Raw genomic sequence first — 27,893 nt, forward strand, 5'->3', positions numbered from 1 at the left:
AGACAGCGACAACCACTTAAGCGACTCGGTTATTCCACGTTGGGTAATCCTTTTATTTCAATTGTTCAGACGCTTTTCCATAGTCTAGCACAGGGGTCGGGAACCTTCTTGGCTGAGAGAGCCATGAAAGCCAAATATTTCAAAATGTATTTACGTGAGAGCCATATAATATTTTTTTAACACTGAATACAACTAAATGCGTGCATTTTTAAGTAAGACCAACATTTTTAGAGTATAATAAGTCTGTTATTCTTTTTAATAACATTGTTATTCTAAAGTTAACCAATAATAAATATAATACTTCTTACCATTAATGCAACACCTTGGACTGGTGTGATAGAAAATCGATGGTTGGATTAAAATGCATGAGAATGTTTTATAATTTGAACGTTATTTTCAACATTGTGATTACCAGTGGAATTATTAATTACTTGTCGTGTTAAGCAATGTCAGCTAAAATTTATCTGAGAGCCAGATGCAGTCATCAAAAGAGCCACATCTGGCTCTAGAGCCATAGGTTCCCTACCCCTGGTCTAGCAGATGCTTATGGTGAGATACTTAGTACCACCCATGCAGGGAACTCTAGCTTAAAACTACCTGTTCACGTTATGTAGTATGTACACAGAGGTGCACTATCTTAAGGAGGGAGTGTATAACACAGGTGTCAAATCCATACTTTTATACTTTTGCGGAGACTATTATGCTCTTGTTGCGTTCTCCCCAGTCATGTGACCGCTACAGTCCAATTAGCTTTGGTTATATGCCGGTAGCAGGAATTGGCTCGTATGCTATTGCGCTCTATTGCTCCATGAGCGCTGCGCGCTTTCCCTAATCATGTGACCACCGCAGTCCAATCAGCTGTGGTTATAAACCGGTAGCAGGAAGTGGCCAGTAGACGTGAGGGGAGGCAGGTCGTATTTCTGCCTGAGAGCCGACTACCAGCGCCGGATTTCTGTCATTGAGCTGTGTATGACTGTAGAAGCGGAGTTGGCGAGGCTTCTCTTTGTGATGGCGAGCTAAGGAAATAAAGCATTTGTCCAAGGACCGTTCTTGGGAGATTCCAGCCAGTAACCCCACCACCTGTTCCGTCTGCTCTGGTAGGAGGCTCTTAAGGCGTCCATAACCACAGCACATGGACAATACTGCTATACTTTCTAAAAGACTTAACCTCGATCCTGACCTCATGGTAAACTACCGACCGGTGTCTCACCTTCCATTTATTTCGAAAATCCTCGAAAAAATTGTTGCAGAGCAGCTAAATGAACACTTAGCGTCTAACAATCTATGTGAAACCTTTCAATCCGGCTTCAGGGCAAATAGCTCTATGGTGACAGCCCTCGCAAAAATGACTAATGATCTATTGCTAATGATGAATTCTGATGCGTCATCTATGTTGCTGCTCCTCGATCTTAGCGCTGCTTTCGCTACCGTCGATCATAATATTTTATTAGAGCGTATCAAAATATGTATTGGTATGTTGGACTTAGCCTTGTCTTGGTTTAACTCTTATCTTACTGACAGGATGCAGTGCGTCTACCATAACAATGTGACTTTGGACTACGTTAAGGTAACGTGTGGAGTTCCCCAGGGTTCGGTCCTTGGCCCTGCACTCTTCAGCATCTACATGCTGCCGCTAGGTGACATTATACGCCAAATACGGTGTTAGCTTTCACTGTTATGCTGATGACACCTAACTCTACATGCCCCTAAAGCTGACCAACACACCGGATTATAGTCAGCTGGAGGCGTATCCTAAAAAATTAAACAATGGATGTCCGCTAACTTTTTGCAAATCAACGTAAAAAAGACAGTAATGCTGATTATCGGTCCTGCTAGACACCTATTTAATAATACCACCTTAACATTTGACAACCAAACAATTACACCAAGAATGTGGGTATTATTTTCGACCCAACTCTCTCGTTTGAGTCATACATCAAGAATGTTACTAAAACGGCCTTCTTTCATCTCCGTAATATCGCAAAAATTCGTTCCATTTTGTCCACTAGCGACGCTGAGATCATTATACATGTGTTTGCTACGTATCGTCTCGATTACTGGTCTCCCTATGTCTAGATTTAAAATATTACAGTTGGTACAAAATGCGGCTGCTAGACTTTTGACAAGAACAAGATCATTTTACGCCTATACTGGCTGACCTGCACTGGCTTCCTGTGCACTTAAGATGTGACTTTAAGGTTTTACTACTTACGTACAAAATACTACACGGTCTAGCTGTGACGTGCAGTCAGGGGAGGCAGGTGAGCCGGGGCCTCACGTGCCAACATGGAAAGAAAAAAGCTGTAAAAAGAAGAAAAATATATTAAATTGTTATATGTATCCAGTCCTCCTCTCTGAGCTGCCACATTATCGTGGTAGAGGAGTTTGCGTGTCCCAATGATCCTAGGAGCTATGTTGTCCGGGGGATTTATGGCCCCTGGTAGGGTCTCCCAAGGCAAACAGGTTCTAGGTGAGGGATCAGACAAAGAGCAGCTCGAAGACCTTAATGAGTGTACAAAGCAAACGTCCTGAATACAATTTGGCTCAGTGTGCCGAACACTGCACTAACAGGAAACAGATGCTTGAGCAACAACCAACTTAACAGGAGACCAAGGGAGGTTCCTAGACACGAGACGCATAGCAACTGACGTCAGTCAGTAGACTGACCAATCAGATAACTACTGGCACAGGGTATATAGATGCTGTACAACAAACTCTCAGACAGATCGCTTTGGGTTTTCCTGGTACTACTGTTCAAGTGTACTAAACGATCTCCGCTCTCTGCAGACTGCGTTAAATAAAATACTTCTACTTGACTCAACTCCTGCCTCCTCGAATTGTTTTCCTGCTCCCGGCCCGGATGAGACGGCACTAAAAATGCGTCTCAACAATTTGGGGGCTCATCCCGGTATCGAGGGAGTTGTGAGGAGAACATCGAGAGGACCATTCGGACCTAAAAATTTTCTTCATGGACAAATGACTAAGACACTAGCCGGCACTTACAAATAAGGTAAGCAGAAACCTGTTAAAACAAATTCTGCATATTGGAAACTACTAAAATAGTGTCCTGTCCTATGTACTTGTAAGAAAACATAAAAACTAAAAGAGTCAGTAGAAGTGTAACCCTAACCCTAACCCTAACCCTAACTTCGATACAGGAGGAATACACAGTAACCTCGAGAATGGCGTAACTCCACCTGAGATCCGATTGGGTCCAGGAGCGGTTAGTACCGCGGCTGGGTTAGAGTCCCGGGGGTTGAGGTCCCTAAATTCTCGTAACCTCGAGAGTGGCGTAACTCCACCTGAGATCCGACGGGGTCCAGGAGCGGTTAGTACCGCGGCTGGGTTAGAGTCCAGGGGGTTGAGGTCCCTAAATTCTCGTAACCTCGAGAGTGGCGTAACTCCACCTGAGATCCGACGGGGTCCAGGAGCGGTTAGTACCGCGGCTGGGTTAGAGTCCCGGGGGTTGAGGTCCCTAAATTCTCGTTGTAACCTCGAGAGTGGCGTAACTCCACCTGAGATCCGATGGGATCCAGGAGCGGTTAGTACCGCGGCTGGGTTAGAGTCCCGGGGGTTGAGGTCCCTAAATTTTCGTAACCTCGAGAGTGGCGTAACTCCACCTGAGATCCGACGGGGTCCAGGAGCGGTTAGTACCGCGGCTGGGTTAGAGTCCCGGGGGTTGAGGTCCCTAAATTCTCGTTGTAACCTCGAGAGTGGCGTAACTCCACCTGAGATCCGACGGGGTCCAGGAGCGGTTAGTACCGCGGCTGGGTTAGAGTCCCGGGGGTTAAGGTCCCTAAATTCTCGTTGTTGTTACGATATGACAACTCCAAAAACGTTTGGGAGAATAGGTTTATAAACCTTGGAGAGATTGAAATATGGCTGTATAAAACTCCTCAAAACAACAAAATAGGTTGTTTTACGTGGGAAAAATGAGGGGAGAAGAAAAAATACAGTCGAAGGAAACTGCAATTTAAAACAGAGACTGAGTAGTCTTTCGATAACACAACTTTAAGCTAAAGAAAATACTGTGTGGGTATCGAAGGTGTATGTGCAATAACTTTGTGTGTGTATTTTAAGTGTTGTTGAGGTAAGAAGGGAAGTGGGGAGAATAAGACTCTGAGTAAATCGTTGTGTGAATACTCGTTGTGTGCTGGGTCTGCGGCTGATGAACTGACGGGATACCTAACGGTGACAACGAACGTCGTTCATTCGCTACAGTTTAGGGTGGGGTGGGCGGTGAAAACCGTCCATATCTGACCAACAGACACGCAGCGAGGGCTAAATCACCCAGTTAATAAGCGAGACATCTTATCTTTGGAGTAAACGCTGTGGTTCTTGTGATAGGACACCCAGTGGGAGACCGGACCGACCTTTAAGGCCGGCCTAGAAGCTTGTCTCTCAGAGAACCGCAGTGGGCTAACACAGCTATCTCCGGGAAGATTGTTGTCGCAATAAAACTGTGGAGCTCAGAGTCTAGTTAAAATGAAAGAAGAGTTTGATAGAAAAATAGATGATGATGGGTCAGCCCATATGTCACCCTATTGACCCAAATTGGATCCACAGCTAATGCCCTAGCTGCCACATCAAAGCCAACAGATAAAGAGAAGAAAGTAACAAAAGCAAAAAAAAAATTAGAACAACTTATTCAGGACATGGGGAAAACATTGGAACATATAGGGCCCTTAGGACAATTGATACTGGATAAGATGAACACAGCAGCTATAAAGAGAGATGAAGCGGAAGAGCAGGGAAAGATTAGAGGTTTATTACAGAAATCAAGTTGGAGGAAAAAGGAGCGCGACTGGGAGAAGGAGCGACGGGAGTGGGCTGAACTGTTGATCTGCTGGCAAAGCACCAAACATCTGCACCAAAAGGAGCTTCACTCCAAATCGGTAACTGCACCTCATGTCCCCACATGTCCTCCACCCTATGCGCCTCCAAACCACGGCATGTATCCCACATTTTATATTGAAAAAGGCACACTGAACATTGATCCGCCAGGCGGTGACGTAACTGACAAAGAATGTAACTCGGACAGAATCTCGCTGCGCTCCATTAAATCCTCTACACCTGCGATGATCTCACTGCCGTTTCCACCGGCGCCTCCCTTATCAGCTGTAAGTAAATCACCTCAACCGGCGCCTCCCTTATCAGCTGTACGTAAATCACCTCAACCTATCGTAGTGACTGAGTCCGGGGAGGCTGGGTACACTGAATTTATGGATAGACAACTCAGAGAGAGATTTAAAGAAAAACAAGAAAGGTTTTCACAAGCAGTTACTAAGGGTTGATATGATGCAGCTGCGCTTCTGGGTGAGCCGTGAGATAAGAGTTGTCTTAGAAACAAGGGCATCTTTGAGCGTGTTCCGCCTTATTTCTTGGAATGTGCGTTCGCGCACACAAATAGGTGTGTGTGTGTGTGTGTGTGTGTGTGTGTGTGTGTGTGTGTGTGTGTGTGTGTGTGTGTGTGTGTGTGTGTGTGTGTGTGTGTGTGTGTGTGTGTGTGTGTGTGTGTGTGTGTGAATAAACACATGCCCTTATTTTGTAGAATACCACACACGACAGGAAGTCAGAATATACAACTAACTGATAGACACAAACGATAGTCTCATTAATTTATAGATAAGCCAACACTTGTGCAGTTCAAAGGATTCTTAGATAATCCTTAGTTGATTTAGAAAAGCTACTTAAATATACATAAAATAATGCGTATAAATCGTTGAAATAGGGGTATTGATTAACATTTAATGGGACAATTGATGTTGTGGTTTCAAAACGTGATATGCATAATTGGGCTGAGCAGGATGACGATGATAAGACGGATGACAGAGTAACAAGGAAACGACTCCTTAAAAGTCAAAAGCAGCTAAAGTATATTCAGCAGTGGGTGACCTTCCTTTTGAGTTCCAGCAGGCGGAGAAAAGAATCCGCAACAGATAAGAGACCAGACAGATGGACTCGGATGGTGGACAACGCGATGCTTCAAGGTCAATCCGGGGTGGAAACTGTTTCGCCTGTGCCCACAGCTGGACGCCCAGAAGGGGATACAAACAGACCTCTGCTGGACATAAGTGTCAATGGACAATGTTATCAGTTCGTGATTGACACTGGTGCCACCCACTCATTTCTGAATGCAAAGGTGCCAAAGAAACTGTGTGCTTCCCTTCTGAAGGTCAAAGGCTTCGCTTAGGTCACAAGAAGGTTACCTGTCACCAAACCGCTTCCGGTTCAAATTGCTGGACACACACTGAAGCACCCCTTCGTGGTCGACCTGAACACACCGTGCCTGCTTGGTAATGACCTGCTTTACAAAACTGTGCCCTGACATTCAATATCGCACAGAAGGGACCTTCCTGGTGTTACCTGACGGTACAACCACCAAGCTGCGGCACCACTATCAAGGCACCTCCATGAGCATGGGCTCATACCACAGCCTGGAGCACCAAACATGGCTGGCGCCTACTGAGTACCCCAACTCCTGCTGCAACTGTTCTATCAGTGAAAACCCTGGCTGACTGAGCTGTTTCCGTGCGCACCAACACCCGACCCGCCATTTGTTATACATATCAGGAGGCCTTTGACTCCTTTTTATATATATATACATATATGTTGGAACTCAAGGTGTGGCTACTCACGTTGACATATCTGTGCAACAACTAGCATGGTGTAAGATAGACACCAATGCAGTCCCACATTGTTCCCTTGCTCTCTGTCCCCCCCCTACGGAAACTAAAGACTTAGGTCCAATGATGAAACCACACAAATACCACATTATTAATTGTTTCAGTTGTCTGTTAAACACATAGCTATGGGCTGCACTTTGGACACTGCGGCTGTAGGCTACAAGGAGCTAGCAGCTACACAACAGCTGAGCTAAAACTACACATGACATTTAAGCATATCAAATAATTATAGTTGCTTATTACATGCACAAAGTAGTCAAGACAGAAGTCTAATAGAAAGTATTCGGTAACAAACGTGTCCGCATCATTCAACTTTCTACAACATGAGCTTGACTTAACGAATTAATGCGGCCACCAGGTGTGGTAGAATGTCAAATTACTATTGCAAAAGCATCCGCCATTAGGTTGGTGTTTTTCTAGCATTCGTGTCAACATCAATCAATCAATCAATCAATGTTTACTTATATAGCCCTAAATCACTAGTGTCTCAAAGGGCTGCACAAACCAACACGACATCCTCGGTAGGCCCACATAAGGGCAAGGAAAACTCACACCCAGTGGGACATCGGTGACAATAATGACCCAGTGGGACGTCGGTGACAATGATGACTATGAGAACCTTGGAGAGGAGGAAAGCAATGGATGTCGAGAGGGTCTAAAATGATACTGTGAAAGTTCAATCCACAATGGATCCAACACAGTCGCGAGAGTCCAGTCCAAAGCGGATCCAACACAGCAGCGAGAGTCCCGTTCACAGCGGAGCCAGCAGGAAACCATCCCAAGCGGAGGCGGATCAGCATCACAGAGATGTCCCCAGCCGATACACAGGCAAGCAGTACATGGCCACCGGATCGGACCGGACCCCCTCCACAAGGGAGAGTGGGACATAGAAGAAAAAGGAAAGAAACGGCAGATCAACTGGTCTAAAAAGGGAGTCTATTTAAAGGCTAGAGTATACAAATGAGTTTTAAGGTGAGACTTAAATGCTTCTACTGAGGTGGCATCTCGAACTGTTACCGGGAGGGCATTCCAGAGTACTGGAGCCCGAACGGAAAACGCTCTATAGCCCGCAGACTTTTTTTGGGCTTTGGGAATCACTAACAAGCCGGAGTCCTTTGAACGCAGATTTCTTGCCGGGACATATGGTGCAATACAATCGGCAAGATAGGATGGAGCTAGACCGTGTAGTATTTTATACGTAAGTAGTAAAACCTTAAAGTCACATCTTAAGTGCACAGGAAGCCAGTGCAGGTGAGCCAGTACAGGCGTAATGTGATCAAACTTTCTTGTTCTTGTCAAAAGTCTAGCAGCCGCATTTTGTACCAACTGTAATCTTTTAATGCTAGACATGGGGAGACCCGAAAATAATACGTTACAGTAGTCGAGGCGAGACGTAACAAACGCATGGATAATGATCTCAGCGTCTTTAGTGGACAGAATGGAGCGAATTTTAGCGATATTACGGAGATGAAAGAAGGCCGTTTTAGTAACGCTTTTAATGTGTGCCTCAAAGGAGAGAGTTGGGTCGAAGATAATACCCAGATTCTTTACCGTGTCGCCTTGTTTAATTGTTTGGTTGTCAAATGTTAGAGTTGTATTATCAAATAGAGTTCGGTGTCTAGCAGGACCGATAATCAGCATTTCCGTTTTTTTGGCATTAAGTTGCAAAAAGTTAGCGGACATCCATTGTTTAATTTCATTAAGACACGCCTCCAGCTGACTACAATCCGGCGTGTTGGTCAGCTTTAGGGGCATGTAGAGTTGGGTGTCATCAGCATAACAGTGAAAGCTAACACCGTATTTGCGTATGATGTCACCTAGCGGCAGCATGTAGATGCTGAAGAGTGCAGGGCCAAGGACCGAACCCTGGGGAACTCCACACGTTACCTTAACGTAGTCCGAGGTCACATTGTTATGGGAGACACACTGCATCCTATCAGTAAGATAAGAGTTAAACCAAGACAGGGCTAAGTCTGACATACCAATTCGTGTTTTGATACGTTCTAATAAAATACTATGATCGACGGTATCGAAAGCAGCGCTAAGATCGAGGAGCAGCAACATAGATGACGCATCAGAATCCATCGTTAGCAATAGATCATTAGTCATTTTTGCGAGGGCTGTCTCCGTGGAGTGATTTGCCCTGAAACCGGATTGAAAGGTTTCACATAGATTGTTGGACGCTAAGTGTTCATTTAACTGCTACGCAACAATTTTTTCAAGGATTTTTGAAATAAAGGGAAGGTGAGACACCGGTCGGTAGTTTACCATGAGGTCAGGATCGAGGTTAGGTCTTTTAAGAAGAGGATGAATAACCGATTTTTTGAATGCTAGGGGAACAGTGCCCGAGGAGAGTGATAAGTTTATAATATTTAGCACTGATGGACCTAATAATACAAAGAGCTCCTTGATCAGTTTCCCAGGAAGAGGGTCAAGTAAACATGTTGTCTGTTTTATTCCATTTACACGTAACAATTCCTCTAATGTTATTTCCTCAAAACGAGAGAAACTATTTTGGAGGGCAGTATCCGCCGTATATACCATCGTATCAGTGTTAATAGAACCCCGTTGTAGCTGGGACGCATTGTCTTTAATCTCCTTTCTAATGACTTCAATTTTCTTACTAAAGAATTGCATAAAGTCATCAGCTGAGTGGGTTGAGCTACTGGAAGGGGTCCCTTGTTGGGTTAGCGATGCTACCGTACTAAACAAAAATTTAGGATCGTTTTTATTACGGTGGATGAGATTTGAGTAATATTTGGCTTTAGCTAAGGTAAGCATGCGTTTATAAGTTATTAAACCATCACTCCATGCTTGATGGTGCACCTCAAGTTTAGTCGTGCGCCATTTGCGTTCCAGCTTTCTACATAATAATTTCTGAGCTCTAGTTTCTTCTGTAAACCACGGTGTGCGCTTTTTTGGAGCCTTTTTTAACTTTAGCGGTGCTATGTTATCAATGGTTTCGCGCAGGGCGTCGTTAAAGTTGTTAGTGAGGTTATCAATAGAGCCCACATACTTTGGGAATGGTGCCATTACCGAGGGCAGTAGGTCAGCAAGAGTTGTCGTTGTGGCTGTATTAATGATGCGGCTGCTATAGCAGTTATTATTATTATTAGTTTGACGAACATGCGTCTGAGCCTCGAATTTTATAAGGTAATGATCGGACAATACTTTAGTATACGGGAGTATCGTAACTTTGGAAACGGTGATACCCCTGACAAGCACTAGGTCTATCGTATTACCGTTGCGATGCGTGGGTTCATTTATTATTTGTGTGAGACCACAGCTATCAATTACAGTCTGGAGCGCTACGCACGGTGGGTCCGATGGGGTATTCATATGGATATTAAAGTCCCCCATTATGATTATATTATCGGCGTGTGTCACTAGATCAGCAACAAACTCTGAGAATTCATTGATAAAGTCCGAATAGGGCCCTGGGGGGCGGTAGATAACAGCCAGGTGTAGAGGCAGCGGTGTGACAGACCTCATAGTAAGCACCTCAAACGATTTATATTTATTATTTATGTTAGGACTAAGGTTAAAGTTTTCGTTGTATATTAGTGCGACCCCCCCACCCCTTTTAAGCGGACGGGCAATATGCGCATGTGTAAAGTTAGGAGGACATGCCTCATTTAGCGCAAAAAAGTCGTTTGGTTTAAGCCAGGTTTCGCTGAGACCGATGACATTAAGATTGTTGTCTCTGATAATATCATTAACTAATAACGTTTTGGGAGACAATGATCTTATGTTTAAAAAACCTATATTATAGGTAGTGGGCTGTTTCAGGGAATTTTTGATCAAATTATCCGTAGTAGCAATATTAATAATGTTGTGTTTATTATGCCCAGTGCATTCAGTATAATTACGACCATATCTAGGAATTGATACGACAGGAATTTTCCGATTGTTTGATTGTTGCTTTGATAAACTGCACGCATCATGGTTAGCCACCTCAGTAACGGGGATTTTCCGATTGTTTGTTTGTTGCTTTGATAAACTGCACACATCATAGTTAGCCACATCGGTAAAACACATGTCCAACTCTGAAACACTCAAAGCAGAAAAAACTTGTTCTAATTCAACTGACTCCTTACCCAGACCAGTAGTCTTGCATCTTTCATTTAAATCCGTCTGCAGGATGGAGGGAAGTGGTGTTCTGTGGGGATTAGCCTTCTGCTTTGTTTTTAGCCCCGCTTGACATCCGCGTTTCCGATCACACCGCTGGCGTCTGCTCCGTAGACGGCCCCTGCTGCTACTATACTCCCCTGCTTCACAGGCCGCTGGATGTAGCCGCCGACGTATTCCCATGCTAGTTAGCAAGTCTAGCACGCAAGCGTCTATCAGTCCAAAACGGCCCGATATGTCCACATCCAGAAGTGTCTGGCGGTCGTACGTGATCACGGAGTGACCACGATGTGAGCCAGCCATAAAGTTTGTAGAATTGTCCGGTATTTCTGCCAAATGTTCCATCTTTAGCAGCAGCTCCGCAATGTTGCAGCCCGTACGGGCGCCGCCATCTTGGAACCTTGGAACATAAATACAAGCATATTTTGTCGCCTTCACCAGGTTGAATAATTTACTTAACTATCAGCTAAACTTTTTCTTAGATGTTTCTGAAAGTAAAAGTATTACAAACACCTTTGATGTCACTTCTTAAGGCCAGTAAGTCCAAACTACAGGTAGTCCGGAGAGTCGTTTCCTTCTTAGGCAGACAGATCTCACAGGAAGGGTCCGGTTTATCACCAGAACACAGGGACACGATCCTACACCACCCTAAACCCAAAACAGTTAAAGACATGCTTTCTTTCCTTGGGCTTACGGGCTACAGCAGGAATTATGTCGCTAACTACACAGGCCTTACGTCATCCCTTCGGGACCTCGTTCGCGAACACGGCATGCGAAAACTGTCTGCACAGCTTAATTGGACTACGGAAGCTGAGGTTTCGTTTATATCCCTCAAACAGCAACTTTCCCATGCGGCTGAACTTGCGATCCCCGACTACTCCTCCACCTTCTATCTTGATGTTTCTGGTACATCACACTGTGTCAACGGTGTGCTGTTCCAGAAAAAAGGGGGAGAGAGGAAAATATTGATGTACATCAGTACGATGCTCAACAGCATGGAAAAACGTCACCCAACGTGCACACAACATGTCGCGGGAATAGCAAAAATCATACAAAAAACAGCACACATTGTCATGGACCACCCACTGCACGTTCTAACCACTCACAGCGTTGTGGCATACGTCAATTCTGCAACATTCACGCTCACAGCGCTCAGACAGAGGCGACTAGCGAAAGTACTAGAAGCGCCAAACCTGACATTCACACATGAGGGGGTTAACATGCCAGACCAAATGGGTACAGGTACACCACATCTATGTGCAGACAAGGTTCAGAAAGAGGAAAAAGTCAGACCAGACTTACAGGCAGAATCATTTGAGGGAGGAAGAAACTTGTACACAGATGGGTTTTGTTTCCGACATGAAAAACAAGGCCTAATCTCAGCCTATGCTGTAGTGGAAAAAACAGAATCAGGCGTAAAAACAGTTGTTGCAGACAAAATTGAGGGACCCCAGTCAGCACAGAGAGCAGAAATAATTGCTGTAATCAAAGCGTTGAAAGCAGGAGAGGACCAGGTAATCAACATTTACACTGACTCAGCTTATGCAATAGGGGCGGTACACATAGAATTGCCACAATGGCAAAGAACAGGATACCTTACGGCGTCCAACAAACCCATTAAGCATGAGGCAGAGATGAAAGAACTAGCGGAAGCACTGATGTTACCACAAAAGGTAGCCGTAATCAAATGTAAGGGTCATGAGAAAACACACTTGCACACGAAAATAGGAAATGACGCGGCTGATGCAGCTGCGGAAAAAAGCAGCCGGATATGTACATAATATGATGATGCTCTGCTCTGACACTGAGACAACCCCAGATACCGATAGGGAACTTGTACATGTAAAAACGGAACGGAGTAAAACTTCAACGGAGGAAAAATCACTATGGCTGGCCAGAGGCTGCACAAAAACCGACGATTTGTGGCGAAGTCCGGATGGCCGGATTGTGCTACCACCTGGAATAAAAAACATAGCACTAACTGAGGCGCACGGAGTGGGACATGTCGGGGCTGCACAGATGCAGAGAAACCTCGAAAATTGGTGGCACCCATTTTTGAAAGATATGTGTAAATATCATGTACATACTTGCCCTGAATGCACCATGTATAATGCACGACCAACAGTCAGACCGCATCCTGGACGTTTCCCTCTCGAGACGAAAACGAGGAAAGAAATCATCATAGATTACACAGATATGGTGAAATCAGTAAAAGGGTACAGGTATATGTTGGTATGTGTGGATGCGTATTCAGGTTGGCCAGAGGTACTCCCTACAAAAAGGGAAGACAGTAAGACAGTGGTGAAGTTTTTGGTAAACCAGTATATCCCCGGACATGGTTTTCCTGAGAAAATCCGATCAGATAATGGTACACATTTAAAAAACCATGATCTGCAAAAGGTTGAAGAAATGCTGGGGTTGAAACACAGGTTTGGTTCGGTCTACCACCCACAATCCCAAGGAAAGGTTGAAAGAATGAACCAACACTCAAATCTAAATTGGCAAAAATCTGTGCACAGACCAAAATGAATTGGCTAGATGCGCTACCCCTTGCCCTCATGTCTGTTCGAAGCTCAATGAACCAAAGTACGGCCTTTACTCCCTTTGAGCTGACCACAGGCAGGAGGTTTCCAGGGCCCCAGTCCAAGCTTATTGGAATCAAAGGTGATGATGATCAGTCATTAACCCACACACAGTATTTCCATGCTTTACAAACCCTTGTTGCAGAGTATGCCAAGCAGGTGGGGGAGAGAAACAAGGAAGACACAGCGACCCCAAGCACAGAGTGGGTCCTACTGAAGGTGCTCAAGCGAAAGTGGACCGAACCCAGGTGGACGGGTCCATATCGAGTGACTGAACGCACCTCGCATGCTGTTCGGCTGAACGGCAAGGGAGACACGTGGTTCCACTGGAGCCAGTGTGTAGCGGCGGACGCCCCTGCACGCACGTTGAGAGGGACAAGTACCGAGTTACGTGAACAACAACAACGGGAGAAGACCACCAATCAACAAGGGGCAGAATAATCCCCTGGTGGCATCAGGGTGAGGTAGTCTACCCAAAATCCCTGTGGGAGGAGGTGAAATAGCGCTCCTCTCCTACACGTGGTGTGCCAAACCACCAACCAGATTCGTCGAGGGACCAAGAAGATCGTGACAACCATCAACCTCCTTATTCTCTGTTGGTTTGGGGTACTCATGGTCTTTCTTTGAGCCCTGATACATCTGTCCATCACGGGTACAACTCAAGTTTAAGGTGCCACTAAGTATTAGTACTTAGTCGAATTTTTAAGTACATATTATACGATGTTTAGATTTGTGATCTCTTTATTAGAGATCAAAAGGGGGATTAATGAGTGTACAAAGCAAACGTCCTGAATACAATTTGGCTTAGTGTGCCAAACACTGCACTAACAGGAAACAGATGCTTGAGCAACAACCAACTTAACAGGAGACCAAGGGAGGTTCCTAGACACGAGACACATAGCAACTGACGTCAGTCAGTAGACTGACCAATCGGATAACTACTGGCACAGGGTATATAGATGCTGTACAACAAACTCTCAGACAGATCGCTTTGGGTTTTCCTGGTACTACTGTTCAAGTGTACTAAACGATCTCCGCTCTCTGCAGACTGCGTTAAATAAAATACTTCTACTTGACTCAACTCCTGCCTCCTCGTATTGTTTTCCTGCTCCCGGCCCGGGTGAGACGGCACTAAAAATGTGTCTCAACAACCTCTATGAAGAAGACAATACATGGACCCAGATTTCCCTCGCCCGGACGCGGGTCACCGGGGCTCCCCTCTGGAGCCAGACCCGGAGGTGGGGCACGATGGCGAGCGCCTGGTGGCCGGGCCTGTTCCCATGGGGCCCGGCCGGGCACAGCCCGAAGAGGCAACTTGGGTCACCCCTCCAATGGGCTCACCACCCATAGCTGGGGCCATAGAGGTCGGGTACAATGTGAGCTGGGCGGCAGTCGAAGGCAGGGCACTTGGCGGTCCGATCCTCGGCTACAGAAGCTTGCTCTTGGGACGTGGAACGTCACCTCACTGGGGGGAAAGAGCCTGAGCTAGTGCGCGAAGTGGAGAAGTTCCGGCTGGATATAGTCGGACTCACCTCGACGCACAGCAAGGGCTCTGGAACCACTTCTCTCGACAGGGACTGGACCCTCTTCCACTCTGGCGTTGCCGACAGTGAGAGGCGACGGGCTGGGGTGGAAATTCTGGTTGCCCCCTGGGTTAAAGCCTGCACGTTGGAGTTCAACCCAGTGGACGAAAGGGTAGCCTCCCTCCGCCTTCGGGTGGGGGGACGGGTCCTGACTGTTGTTTGTGCTTACGCACCAAACAGCAGTTCAGAGTACTCACCCTTTTTGGGTACACTCGAGGGAGTACTGGAAAGTGCTCCCCCGGGTGATTCCCTTGTCCTACTGGGGGACTTCAACGCTCATGTTGGCAACGACAGTGAAACCTGGAGAGGCGTGATTGGGAAGAATGGCCACCCGGATCTGAACCCGAGTGGTGTTTTGTTATTGGACTTTTGTGCTCGTCACAATTTGTCCATTACAAACACCATGTTCAAACATAAGGGTGTCCATATGTGCACTTGGCACCAGGACACCCTAGGCCGCAGTTCCATGATCGACTTTGTAGTTGTGTCATCGGATTTGCGGCCTTATGTTTTGGACACTCGGGTGAAGAGAGGGGCAGAGCTTTCTACCGATCACCACCTGGTGGTGAGTTGGCTGCGATGGTGGGGGAGGATGCCGGACCGACCTGGCAGGCCCAAACGCATTGTGAGGGTCTGCTGGGAACGTCTGGCAGAGTCTCCTGTCAGAGAAAGTTTCAATTCCCACCTCCGGAAGAAAAAGCTCCTCGGTGGCAAGGCCCCGGGGGTGGACGAGATCCGCCCGGAGTTCCTTAAGGCTCTGGATGCTGTGGGGCTGTCTTGGTTGACAAGACTCTGCAGCATCGCGTGGACATCGGGGGCGGTACCTCTGGATTGGCAGACCGGGGTGGTGGTTCCTCTCTTTAAGAAGGGGGACCGGAGGGTGTATTCCAACTATCGTGGGATCACACTCCTCAGCCTTCCCGGTAAGGTTTATTCAGGTGTACTGGAGAGGAGGCTACGCCGGATAGTCGAACCTCGGATTCAGGAGGAACAGTGTGGTTTTCGTCCTGGTCGTGGAACTGTGGACCAGCTCTATACTCTCGGCAGGGTTCTTGAGGGTGCATGGGAGTTTGCCCAACCAGTTTACATGTGCTTTGTGGACTTGGAGAAGGCATTCGACTGTGTCCCTCGGGAAATCCTGTGGGGAGTGCTCAGACAGTATGGGGTATCGGACTGTCTTATTATGGCAGTCCGATCCCTGTACGATCAGTGTCAGAGCTTGGTCCGCATTGCTGGCAGTAAGTTGGACTCGTTTCCAGTGAGGGTTGGACTCCGCCAAGGTTGCCCTTTGTCACCGATTCTGTTCATAACTTTTATGGACAGAATTTCTAGGCGCAGTCAAGGCATTGAGGGGTTCCGGTTTGGTGGCCGCGGGATTAGGTCTCTGCTTTTTGCAGACGATGTGGTCCTGTTGGCTTCATCTGGCCGGGATCTTCAGTTCTCACTGGATCGGTTTGCAGCCGAGTGTGAAGCGACCGGAATGAGAATCAGCACCTCCAAGTCCGAGTCCATGGTTCTCGCCCGGAAAAGGGTGGAATGCCATCTCCGGGTTGGGGAGGAGACCCTGCCCCAAGTGGAGGAGTTCAAGTACCTAGGAGTCTTGTTCATGAGTGAGGGAAGAGTGGATCGTGAGATCGACAGGCGGATCGGTGCGGCGTCTTCAGTAATGCGGATGTTGTACCGATCCGTTGTGGTGAAGAAGGAGCTGAGCCGGAAGGCAAAGCTCTCAATTCAATGAGCTTTGGGTTATGACCGAAAGGATAAGATCACGGGTACAAGCGGCTGAAATGAGTTTCCTCCGCCGTGTGGCGGGGCTCTCCCTTAGAGATAGGGTGAGAAGCTCTGCCATCCGGGAGGAACTCAAAGTAAAGCCGCTGCTCCTCCACATCGAGAGGAGCCAGATGAGGTGGTTCGGGCATCTGGTCAGGATGCCACCCGAACGACTCCCTAGGGAGGTGTCTAGGGCACGTCCAACCGTCAGGAGGCCACGGGGAAGACCCAGGACACGTTGGGAAGACTATGTCTCCCGGCTGGCCTGGGAACGCCTTGGGATCCCCTGGGAAGAGCTACACGAAGTGGTTGGGGAAAGGGAAGTCTGGGTTTCCCTGCTCAGGCTGCTGCCCCCGCGACCCGACCTCGGATAAGCGGAAGAAGATGGATGGATGGATGGATGTATCCAGTCATTATACTATAAAGTTATTTTCCATTTAACTTCACCAGTTTTAGATTATTTTTTATTCAAAATCGCTGAATTTTCACATTTGCCGTTCAAATACTGAGAAGAGACTTGCGGTGGGTCACCAGCCAGTTGAGCCTCACCATGGATTGCGCAATGACTCGGCTAACTGCTGGCCTGCTGTGCAGTGAGATCGTATTGCTATATGAATTATGTTTTACATTTCCATAGTTTAGTTAGCTGAGGTATATAATGTACAGTGTATTTTGTCAACAACTGTATTTGTGTAACATATTTCTTGTGCTGAGCAATCATAAAAAACAGCTGCGAAGATGCACTGGGTGAGGCTCGCAGTAATCCCGCCTCCTGGTGATAGAGGGCGCTAGTGATCCCAGAGATCATTCTTGCGACTACTCGGCTGCAGAAGAAGTGACAACAAGCAGCAACAGTTAGCAGCGATCGTTTATTTTTTCCTCTCGCCTGGCTTTTTAACATGGAGGATTACATATCCAAAATAAAACAGTTTTCTAAATCGAAGCAGGAGGTAATGATTAAAGGAAGATCTCCATCGAGACAGAGAGACTTTTAAAACTGAAAAAAGGTTTCTCATAGTCATTCACATTGACATCCCACTGGGTTAAGAGTTTTTCCTTGCCCTTATGTGAGATCTGAACCAAGGTTGCTGTTGTGGCTTGTGCAGCCCTTTGAGACACTTGTGATTTAGAGCTATATAAATAAACATTGATTGATAAACATTGATTAAATTGATTCTTGACTAAAACCGATTTTTGCCATCTATTTTTTGGCATACAAATCATAATAAAACCTTTTTAATACAGGTTACAAAAAATAATTTGGGCAGTTGAGCTGACCAGATCGTTGCTCGGGGTGTCAACCAGGGTTCATGCCCCAGATATTTTCAAATAAGCCCCAAACCTGAATTCAAAAATAAAAAATAACTCTTGTTTCCAAATACACAGGACAAGATGTTAAAATCCAAAGTGCCAACTCCTACTTCCCGTGTTGAAGACTTAAAGACACTGACTTATTATCTGTGTTGCTGCAGGCTGGGCAGACGCATCATCAGGGTTTTTTAGTGGGCTCCTACTCTCATGGACGTTTTGCTGACTGGGCCCACGACGCCTCAAGTAAGTTCAGCGATGCATTCTGGCGTCCCAGAAGCACTCCCCTCTGCATCTGACCAGCATCAGCATGAGTATTGATCTATTTGCTCTAATGTTCAGTGCTGGAGTCCAACAGAGAGGCAGCGGATTTACAAAGTACGCTGCATACCGTGTACCTGAGCTGTCCCTGAAAAAGAAGTGCTGTAGGTGCCGATGATCTATATATATATATATATATATATATATATTAGGTGAGTAGGGAAAATTAGATTCGAATAAGAATCGAATCTAATACGTTATGCGATTCAGAATCGATTCTCATTTTTAAAAAATTTATTTTTATTATTTTTTAATCAATCCAACAAACCACTACACAGCAATACCATAACAATGCAATCCAATTCCAAAACCAAACCTGAACCAGCAACACTCAGAACTGCAATAAACAGAGCAATTGAGGAGACACAAACACGACACAGAACAAACCAAAAGTAGTGAAACAAAAATGAATATTATCAACAACAGTATCAATATTAGTTATAATTTCAGCATAACAGTGATTAAAAATCCCACATTGACATTATCATTAGACATTTATAAAAATAAAAAAAAGAACAATAGTGTCACAGTGGCTTACACTTGCATCGCATCTCATAAGCTTGACAAGACACTGTGTCCAATGTTTTCACAAAGATAAAATAAGTCATATTTTTGGTTCGTTTAATAGTTAAAACAAATTTACATTATTGGAATCAGTTGATAAAACATAGTCCTTTACAATTATAAAAGTTTTTTTTTTTTAAATCTACTTCTAGCATGTCAGCAGACTGGGGTAGATCCTGCTGAAATCCTATGTATTGAATGAATACAGAATCGTTTTGAATTGGAAAAATATCGAATCGAATCGAAATAATCGATATATTATCGAATCGTGACCCCAAGAATCGATATTGAATCGAATCGTGGGACACCCAAAGATTCGCAGCCCTTATATATATATATATATATATATATATATATATATATATATATATATATATATATATATATGTATGTATATATATATATATATATATATATATATATATATATATATATGTATGTATATACATACATACGTATACACACATACAGAGAGAGAGAGAGAGAGAGAGAGAGAGAGAGAGAAAGAAAGAGAGAGAGAGAGAGAGAGAGAGAGAGAGAGAGAACATTTTTTATAATATCCACAAGGTTCAGTAAGCAGGTTGTGTTGTGTGTGACAACGCGGGCTGGAGTTTGGAGACCTGTATTAAAGTTTGTATCTGCTTATTACTCAGCGTCTAAAACTTGCACCTCATGTTCAAAAATATAAGGCTCCGTATTATCTATTTTAGTATTGTACTTTGTTGAAGAAAATAGCAAACCTTGTGATGCTTGTTGTGAAATCAATGCATAACGTCTGAAAATGACCAAAATACATGAATATTACATATTGTTATGAATGCACCCGTGACCACATTACATACATACTTACAGCATACAGCAAACATTGATGGAGGTTTTTGGTTGTTTTAAGAGCGCTTTATAGGCGGAATAGATTGAATCCCCATTATCTGCATTGTTCGCTGTCAACTATGTGCCGTATATTAAATATTAGATTGCATAAAAGAGACCAAAAAAAATATGTGTTCTTGTCTGATATAGGAATTGTGAATGATGTGATTGTGAGTTCCAAAAAAGTGCAGTTCCCCTTTAAAAAAAAACAAACGAATGTCACATATGTGTATGTGGTTGGAGGTCAGTGTGAGGTTTTTGTCACAGTGTATGTTGTTGTGTGAATGCTGCTGTGGGCTACAAGATCGTCTTCGGCGGTGGAGCCCGCTTGACGGTTGAAAGCCGTAAGTTCAACTGAACTGCTTTCTTCTCTTACTTAAATGCTATGTTGCGCTCGTTTTCCTTCCATCTTTCTCTCACACTGGTCTCGTTTTAACTGATAATCGAACTAGCAACGTTACATACGAAGCCTAATATTTACACAGAGAACGCTGGGCGCAGAAAAGGGGGGGGTAAAGGAGACGGATTCTAGGGGCCCATGATGAAGGGGGGCCCAGAGAGGCTCCTAATGATGATGAAATTCTATGAAATTATGTGTTGGGGGCCCTGTAAAGATTCTTTTCATGGGGCCCAGAATCCCTAGCGGCGCCCCTGCACGGAACCATGCTGAAATTACATGTGTGTGAGTGTGCGTGTGTGTGTGTGTGTGTGTGTGTGTGTGTGTGTGTGTGTGTGTGTGTGTGTGTGTGTGTGTGTGTGTGTGTGTGTGTGTGTGTGTGTGAGGGTGGTTCTTGTTGAGGTCACAATCAGTGTGTGTCTGTAGCCAACAGACTCGTTTTTGGAAGTGGAACCAGACTGAAAGTGGAAGTTTGTAAGTCGGATTTTTGTGCTAGAACGTGATCCCAAAACTGGGGTCACTCAATAAAAACATTAGGAAACTTATTTTTTTCGAAAATTAAATTTAATGAAAGAAAACCATAAAGATTGTAAATAGAGAAATAATCCACTAAACTGGACACACAGAATCAAAGTGAAAATAGATGCTAATGAGAAGAGACATGTCAGTTTTTATGAGGTTCTTGTTGAGGTCACAATCAGTGTTTGTCTGGAAGTGGGAATTTTCTTTTTAGAAGTGGAACCAGACTGACAGTACAGGCCCTTAAGTTCTACTTTCATGCAAGACTGTAAAGTAGAACCAAAACTGTCAGCAAATTAGTTTCTTTTACAAAGTGTAAAATCATTAATGAGTTTAAAATTCTGTAAACAGGACATTTAGAACCTGACCGAGCAAAGAACCGGAATCACAAGTCATGGAGATGATATTTAGGGGTTCTAGAACTCAGATGTCCTCATGAGGTTTTTGTTGAGGTCACAATCAGCGTGTGTCTGGTTTAAACAAATTAGTTTTTGGAAGTGGAACCAGATTGACAGTGGAATTCCGTAAGTTTGACTTTCATGCAAGACTGTGAACTAGAACCCAAAGTGTCCACAAATTAGTTTCTTTACAAAGTGTAAAATTGTTAATAAATTCAGAATTCTGTAAAAAAGACATTTAGAATCTGACCGAGCAAAGAACTGGAATCACAAGTCATGCAGATGATATTTAGGTGTTCTAAAACTCGGATGTTCTCATGAGGTTTTTGTTGAGGTCACAATCACCGTGTGTCTGGATTCAACAGACTCGTTTTTGGAAGTGGAACCAGACTGACAGTGGAAGTTCGTAAGTTCTACTTTCATGCAAGACTGTAATGTAGAACCTAAAGTGTCAGCAAATGACTTTCTTTACAAAGAGTTCATGAGTCTAATATTCTGTAAACAGAACATTCAGAACCTGACCGAGCAAAGAACCGGAATCACAAGTCATGCAGATGATATTTGGGTGTTTTAGAACTCGGATGTTCTCATGAGGTTTTTGTTGAGGTCACAATCAGTGTGTCTGGACTCAACAAATTAGTTTTTGGAAGTGGAACCGGACTAACAGTGGAAGTCCGTAAGTTTGACTTTTATGCGAGACTGTGAAGTAGAACCCAAAGTGTCCACAAATTAGTTTCTTTACAAAGTGTAAAATCGTTAATGAGTTTAATATTCCGTACACAGGACATTCTAAATCTGACCGAGCAAAGAACCGTAATCACAAATCATTCAGATTATTTTTATGTGTGCTAAAACTCAGATGTTCTCATGAGGTTTTTGTTGAGGTCACAATCAGCGTGTGTCTGGTTTCAAGAAATTAGTTTTTGGAAGTGGAACCAGATTGACAGTGGAAGTCAGTAAGTTTGACTTTCATGCAAGACTGTGAACTAGAACCCAAAGTGTCCACATATTAGTTTCTTTACAAAGTGTAAAATTGTTAATGAATTCAGAATTCTGTAAAAAGGACATTTAGAATCTGACCAAGCAAAGAACCGGAATCACAAGTCAGGCAGATGATATTTAGGTGTTCTAGAACTCTGAAGTTCTCATGAGGTTTTTGTTGAGATCACAATCAGTGTGTGTCTAGTTACAACAAATTAGTTTTTGGAAGTGGAACCAGACTGACAGTGGAAGTCCGTAAGTTCTACTTTCATGCAAGACTGTAAAGTAGAACCCAAAGTGTCAGCAAATTACTTTCTTTACAAAGAGTTAATGATTCTAATATTCTGTAAACAGGACATTCAGAACCTGACCGAGTAAAGAACCGGAATCACAAGTCAGGCAGATGATATTTGGGTGTGCTAGAACTCGGGTGTTCTCATGAGGTTTTTGTTGAGGTCACAATCAGTGTGTGTCTGGACTCAACAAATTAGTTTTTGGAAGTGGAACCAGACTAACAGTGGAATTCCGTAAGTTTGACTTTCATGCGAGACTGTGAAGTAGAACCCAAAGTGTCCACAAATTAGTTTCCTTACAAAGTGTAAAATCGTTAATGAATTTAATATTCTGACAACAGGACATTTAGAATCTGACCGAGTAAAGAACCGGATACACAAGTCATTTAGATGATATTTAGGTGTGCTAGAACTCGGATGTTCTCATGAGGTTCTTGTTGAGGTCACAATCAGTGTGTGTCTGTAGCTAACAGATTAGTTTTTGGAAGTGGAACCAGACTGACAGTGGAAGTTTGTAAATTGGATTTTTATGCTAGAACATGATCCCAAAACTGGGGTCACTCAATAAAAACATTAGGAAACTTTTTTTTTCTAAAATTCAATTTAATGAAAGAAAACCATAAATATTTTAATAGAAAAATAGTCCACTAAACTGGACACACAGAATCAAAGTGACAGTAGACACTAATGAGAAGAAATTTGTCCGTTTTTATGAGGTTCTTGTTGAGGTCACAATCAGTGTCTGGAAGTGGGAATTTTCTTTTTAGAAGTGGAACCAGACTGACAGTCGATGCTCGTAAGTTCTACTTTCATGCAAGACTGTAAAGTACAACCAAAACTGTCAGCAAATTAGTTTCTTCTACAAAGTGTAAAATCGTTAATGATTTTAAAATTCTGTAAACAGGACATTCAGAACCTACCGAGCAAAGAACCGTAATCAGAAGTCTTGCAGATGACATTTAGGATTGAGGTGTGCTAGACCTCGGGCGTTCTCATGAGGTTTTTGTTGAGGTCACAATCAGCGTGTGTCTAGTTACAACAAATTAATTTTTAGAAGTGGAACCAGATTGACAGTGGAAGTCCGTAAGTTCTACTTTCATGCAAGACTGTGAAGTAGAACCCAAAGTGTCCACAAATTAGTTTCTTTACAAAGTGTAAAATCGTTAATGAGTTTAATATTCCGTACACAGGACATTCAAAACCTGACCGAGCAAAGAACCGTAATCAAAAGACATATAGATTATATTTATGTGTGCTAAAACTCAGATGTTCTCATGAGGTTTTTGTTGAGGTCACAATCAGCGTGTGTCTGGTTTCAAGAAATTCGTTTTTGGAAGTGGAACCAGATTGACAGTGGAAGTCCGTAAGTTTGACTTTCATGCAACACTGTAATGTAGAACCCAAAGTGTCCACAAATTAGTTTCTTTACAGAATGTAAAATTGTCAATGAATTCAGAATTCTGTAAAAAGGACATTTAGAATCTGACCGAGCAAAGAACCAGAATCACAAGTCATGCAGATGATATTTAGGTGTTCTAGAACTCGAATGTTTTCATGAGGTTTTTGTTGAGGTCACAATCAGCGTGTGTCTAGTTCCAACAAACTTGTTTTTGGAAGTGGAACCAGACTGACAGTGGAAGTCCGTAAGTTCTACTTTCATGCAAGACTGTAAAGCAGAACCCAAAGTGTCAGCAAATTAGTTTCTTTACAAAGAGTTAATGAGTCTAATATTCTGTAAACAGGACATTCAGAACCTGACCAAGCAAAGAACCGGAATCACAAGTCAGGCAGATGATATTTGGGTGTGCTAAAACACGGGAGTTCTCATGAGGTTTTTGTTGAGGTCACAATCAGCGTGTGTTTGGTTTAAACAAATTCGTTTTAGGAAGTGGAACCAGACTGACAGTGGAAGTCCGTAAGTTTGACTTTCATGCAAGACTGTAATGTAGAACCCAAAGTATCCGCAAATTAGTTTCTTTACAAAGTGTAAAATCGTTAATGACTTTAAAATTCTGTAAACAGAACACTCAGAATCTGACCGAGCAAAGAACCAGAATCACAAGTCATTCAGATTATATTTATGTGTGCTAAAACTCAGATGTTCTCATGAGGTTTTTGTTGAGGTCACAATCAGCGTGTGTCTGGTTTCAAGAAAATAGTTTTTGGAAGTGGAACCAGACTGACAGTGGAAGTCCGTAAGTTTGACTTTCATGCAAGACTGTGAACTAGAACCCAAAGTGTCCTCAAATTAGTTTCTTTACAAAGTGTAAAATTGTTAATGAATTCAGAATTCTGTAAACAGGACATTTAGAACCTGACCGAGCAAAGAACCGGAATCACAAGTCATGCAGATGATATTTGGGTGTTTTAGAACTCGGGTGTTCTCATGAGGTTCTTGTTGAGGTCACAATCAGTGTGTTTCTGGACTCAACAAATTAGTTTTTGGAAGTGGAACCAGATTGACAGTGGAAGTCCGTAAGTTTGACTTTCATGCGAGACTGTGAACTAGAACCCAAAGAGTTCACAAATTAGTTTCTTTACAAAGTGTAAAATCGTTAATGAGTTTAATATTCCATACACAGAACATTCAAAACCTGACCGAGCAAAGAACCAGAATCACAAGTCATGCAGATGATATTTAGGTGTTCTAGAACTCTGATGTTCTCATGAGGTTTTTTTTGAGTAGATCACATTCAGCGTGTGTCTAGTTACAACAAATTAGTTTTTGGAAGTGGAACCAGACTGACAGTGGAAGTCCGTAAGTTCTACTTTCATGCAAGACTGTAAAGTAGAACCCAAAGTGTCCGCAAATTAGTTTCTTTACAAAGAGTTAGTGATTCTAATATTCTGTAAACAGGACATTCAGAATCTGACCGAGCAAAGAACCGGAATCACAAGTCAGGCAGATGATATTTGGGTGTGCTAGAACTCAGATGTTCTCATGAAGTTTTTGTTGAGGTCACAATCATTGTGTGTCTGGACTCAACTAATTAGTTTTTGGAAGTGGAACCAGACTGACAGTGGAAGTCCGTAAGTTTGACTTTCATGCGAGAACCTTAACCCAAAACTGGGTTCAATTATTAAAGATATTGAAGAAAAAAAATGTATATACACAAATATATTTCAAAAAATGTAATTTAATGAATATAATTAGAGAGTAAATAATGTAATTAGAGGGCTTCACGGTGGCAGAGGGGTTAGTGCGTCTGCCTCACAATACGAAGTTCCTGCAGTCCTGGGTTCAAATCCAGGCTCGGGATCTTTCTGTGTGGAGTTTGCATGTTCTCCCCGTGAATGCGTGGGTTCCCTCCGGGTACTCCGGCTTCCTCCCACTTCCAAAGACATGCACCTGGGGATAGGTTGATTGGCAACACTAAATTGGCCCTAGTGTGTGAATGTGAGTGTGAATGTTGTCTGTCTATCTGTGTTGGCCCTGCGATGAGCTGGCGACTTGTCCAGGGTGTACCCCGCCTTCCGCCCGATTGTAGCTGAGATAGGCGCCAGCGCCCCCCGCGACCCCGAAAGGGAATAAGCGGTAGAAAATGGATGGATAATGTAATTAGAGTAATACTTCACTAAAACTGGACAGTAGATCCAAAGTGACAATAGAAGCTGATGAAAATAGACATCTGTAAGTTCTTATGAGATTCTTGTTGAGGTCACCATCAGTGTGAGGATGGACTCGACAGATTACTTTTTGGAAGTGGAACAAGGCAGAAAGTTGAAGTCCGTAAGTTTGACTTTCATGCTAGAATGTGAGGGAAAACCCAAACTCATGTCAATCCGTGAAAATGTGAAAGTAAATAAAAATATATATCTAGGATTATCAAAATGAGTAAGTCATTGAAAAATGTCACTATAAGTCCCTGGAACCAAAGTGAACATAAAAGGTGGTTCTCATGAGGTTCTTGTTGAGGTCACAATGATTATTTGTGTGGACTCAGCAAAATACTTTTTTGAAGCGTACTCAAGTTCTACTCTCGTGTTGAACGTAAAAGAAGACCCGAACTGGAAACACTTAGTAAAACCATGAAGAGCAATCCGCCAAGTCGTTTATTTTCTTTTTCTTGGCTCCTTTTTGGTGTCATGAAATAAACGTGCACATGGTTAACATCCTTGGTAATATCCTAAGTGTGTGCACATGTGTGTGCAGAGGAGGACTTGGCGCCATCTTTCTACAAAATGGAGGGCAACGTGACGGCTTGCCTCGCCACCGGCTTCAGCAGACACAACGCCATGGAGAAGGCAGGGAAAAAAGAGGTGTTTGAGGGCTCGCATGCCGTGCGGATATCGGGCGAGTCGCTGTACAATCAGGTGGCGTTGGTCTCGGCCGAGAAAGCCGACTTGTGCGAGAAAGGTAGGCGGGGGGTGTGGTTTGGAGTGTTGGGCCCACGCCATGGAGTCGCCATCACCATGTGACCATGTTTGCTTCCAGGTGACATTGGACCGGGGCACTGCCAGGTCGATTGGTCGTCAGGTCAGTATTGAACGTGGAGGAGGCGGAGCCTGCTCGGTGTGACTTGAACGTGTGTGTCGTTTGCAGATGAGAAGGTCAACCTGGTCTCCCTCACAGTCCTCGTTCTCCGTCTTGTCTTCGCCAAGACGCTCGCCATCAACGGCGTCATGACACTGCACCTGTGGTTTGTTGCACCTTAATTAGCTGCCATGTGCTGCGACTCATCACCTTTCACTTCTGAACGGAGGCAGAGTCACGCGGTGTGTGTGTGTGTGTGTGTGTCAACTTGTGCTAATGATTCAAAGAGTTGCAAAATGTCAATAAATCAATAAAAGTCAAATAATTGTCTTGTTTTATTATTGTTGATTTGTTTCGATATTAATCAATAAAAATAATCATAGCAATACTCATCAATACATTTTACAACAATGTGATGAGCAAGTAATGTGTTTGTGTGTGTGTGTCAACTTGTGCTTATGATTCAAATAATTGCAAAATGTCAAAAAATCAATAAAAGTCAAATAATTGTCTTGTTTTGTTATTGTTGATTTGTTTTGATATTCCATCCATCCATTTTTTACCGCTTATTCCCTTTGGGGTCACGGGAAGTGCTGGTGCCTATCTAAGCTACAATCAGGCAGAAGGCGGGTTACACCCTGGACAAGTCGCCACTTCATCGCAGTTTTAATACTCATCAATACATTTTACAACAACGTGATGATCAACTAATGATGTGTGTGTAAGTGTGTGTGTGTGTGTGTCAACTTGTGCTAATGATTCAAAGAGTTGCAAAATGTCAATAAATCAATAAAAGTCAAATAATTGTCTTGTTTTATTATTGTTGATTTGTTTCGATATTAATCAATAAAAATGATCATAGCAATACTCATCAATACATTTTACAACAATGTGATGAGCAAGTAATGATGTGTTTGTGTGTGTCAACTTGTGCTTATGATTCAAATAATTGCAAAATGTCAAAAAATCTATAAAAGTCAAATAATTGTCTTGTTTTGTTATTGTTGATTTGTTTTGAT

At 43.6% G+C, this 27,893-nt stretch overlaps 1 protein-coding gene across 3 annotated transcripts in view; it reads left to right on the plus strand.

Annotated features, from left to right (window-relative positions):
- The window catches only part of LOC133559393 (T cell receptor alpha chain MC.7.G5-like), a 38,912-nt gene extending 11,283 nt beyond the window's left edge, over positions 1-27,629 (plus strand). The window contains exons 3-7 of one of the 3 annotated variants that reach the window (XR_009808161.1): positions 20,095-20,156; positions 26,554-26,757; positions 26,836-26,877; positions 26,944-27,116; positions 27,612-27,629. Coding sequence is in view for 1 of the 3 variants with exons in the window: in XM_061911125.1 (XP_061767109.1) it covers positions 20,095-20,156; positions 26,554-26,757; positions 26,836-26,877; positions 26,944-27,056 (421 nt within the window). In the remaining 2 variants the exon portion in view is untranslated. Of the gene's footprint in view, positions 1-20,094; positions 20,157-26,553; positions 26,758-26,835; positions 26,878-26,943; positions 27,200-27,314; positions 27,334-27,611 lie in introns of those variants that run through there. The other 2 variants (XR_009808162.1, XM_061911125.1) reach the window with 2 other exon arrangements.
- The last annotated feature ends 264 nt before the right edge of the window (positions 27,630-27,893 follow it).

The sequence above is a fragment of the Nerophis ophidion genome, linkage group LG09 (assembly GCF_033978795.1).
Source record: "Nerophis ophidion isolate RoL-2023_Sa linkage group LG09, RoL_Noph_v1.0, whole genome shotgun sequence".
Taxonomy (NCBI): domain Eukaryota; kingdom Metazoa; phylum Chordata; class Actinopteri; order Syngnathiformes; family Syngnathidae; genus Nerophis; species Nerophis ophidion.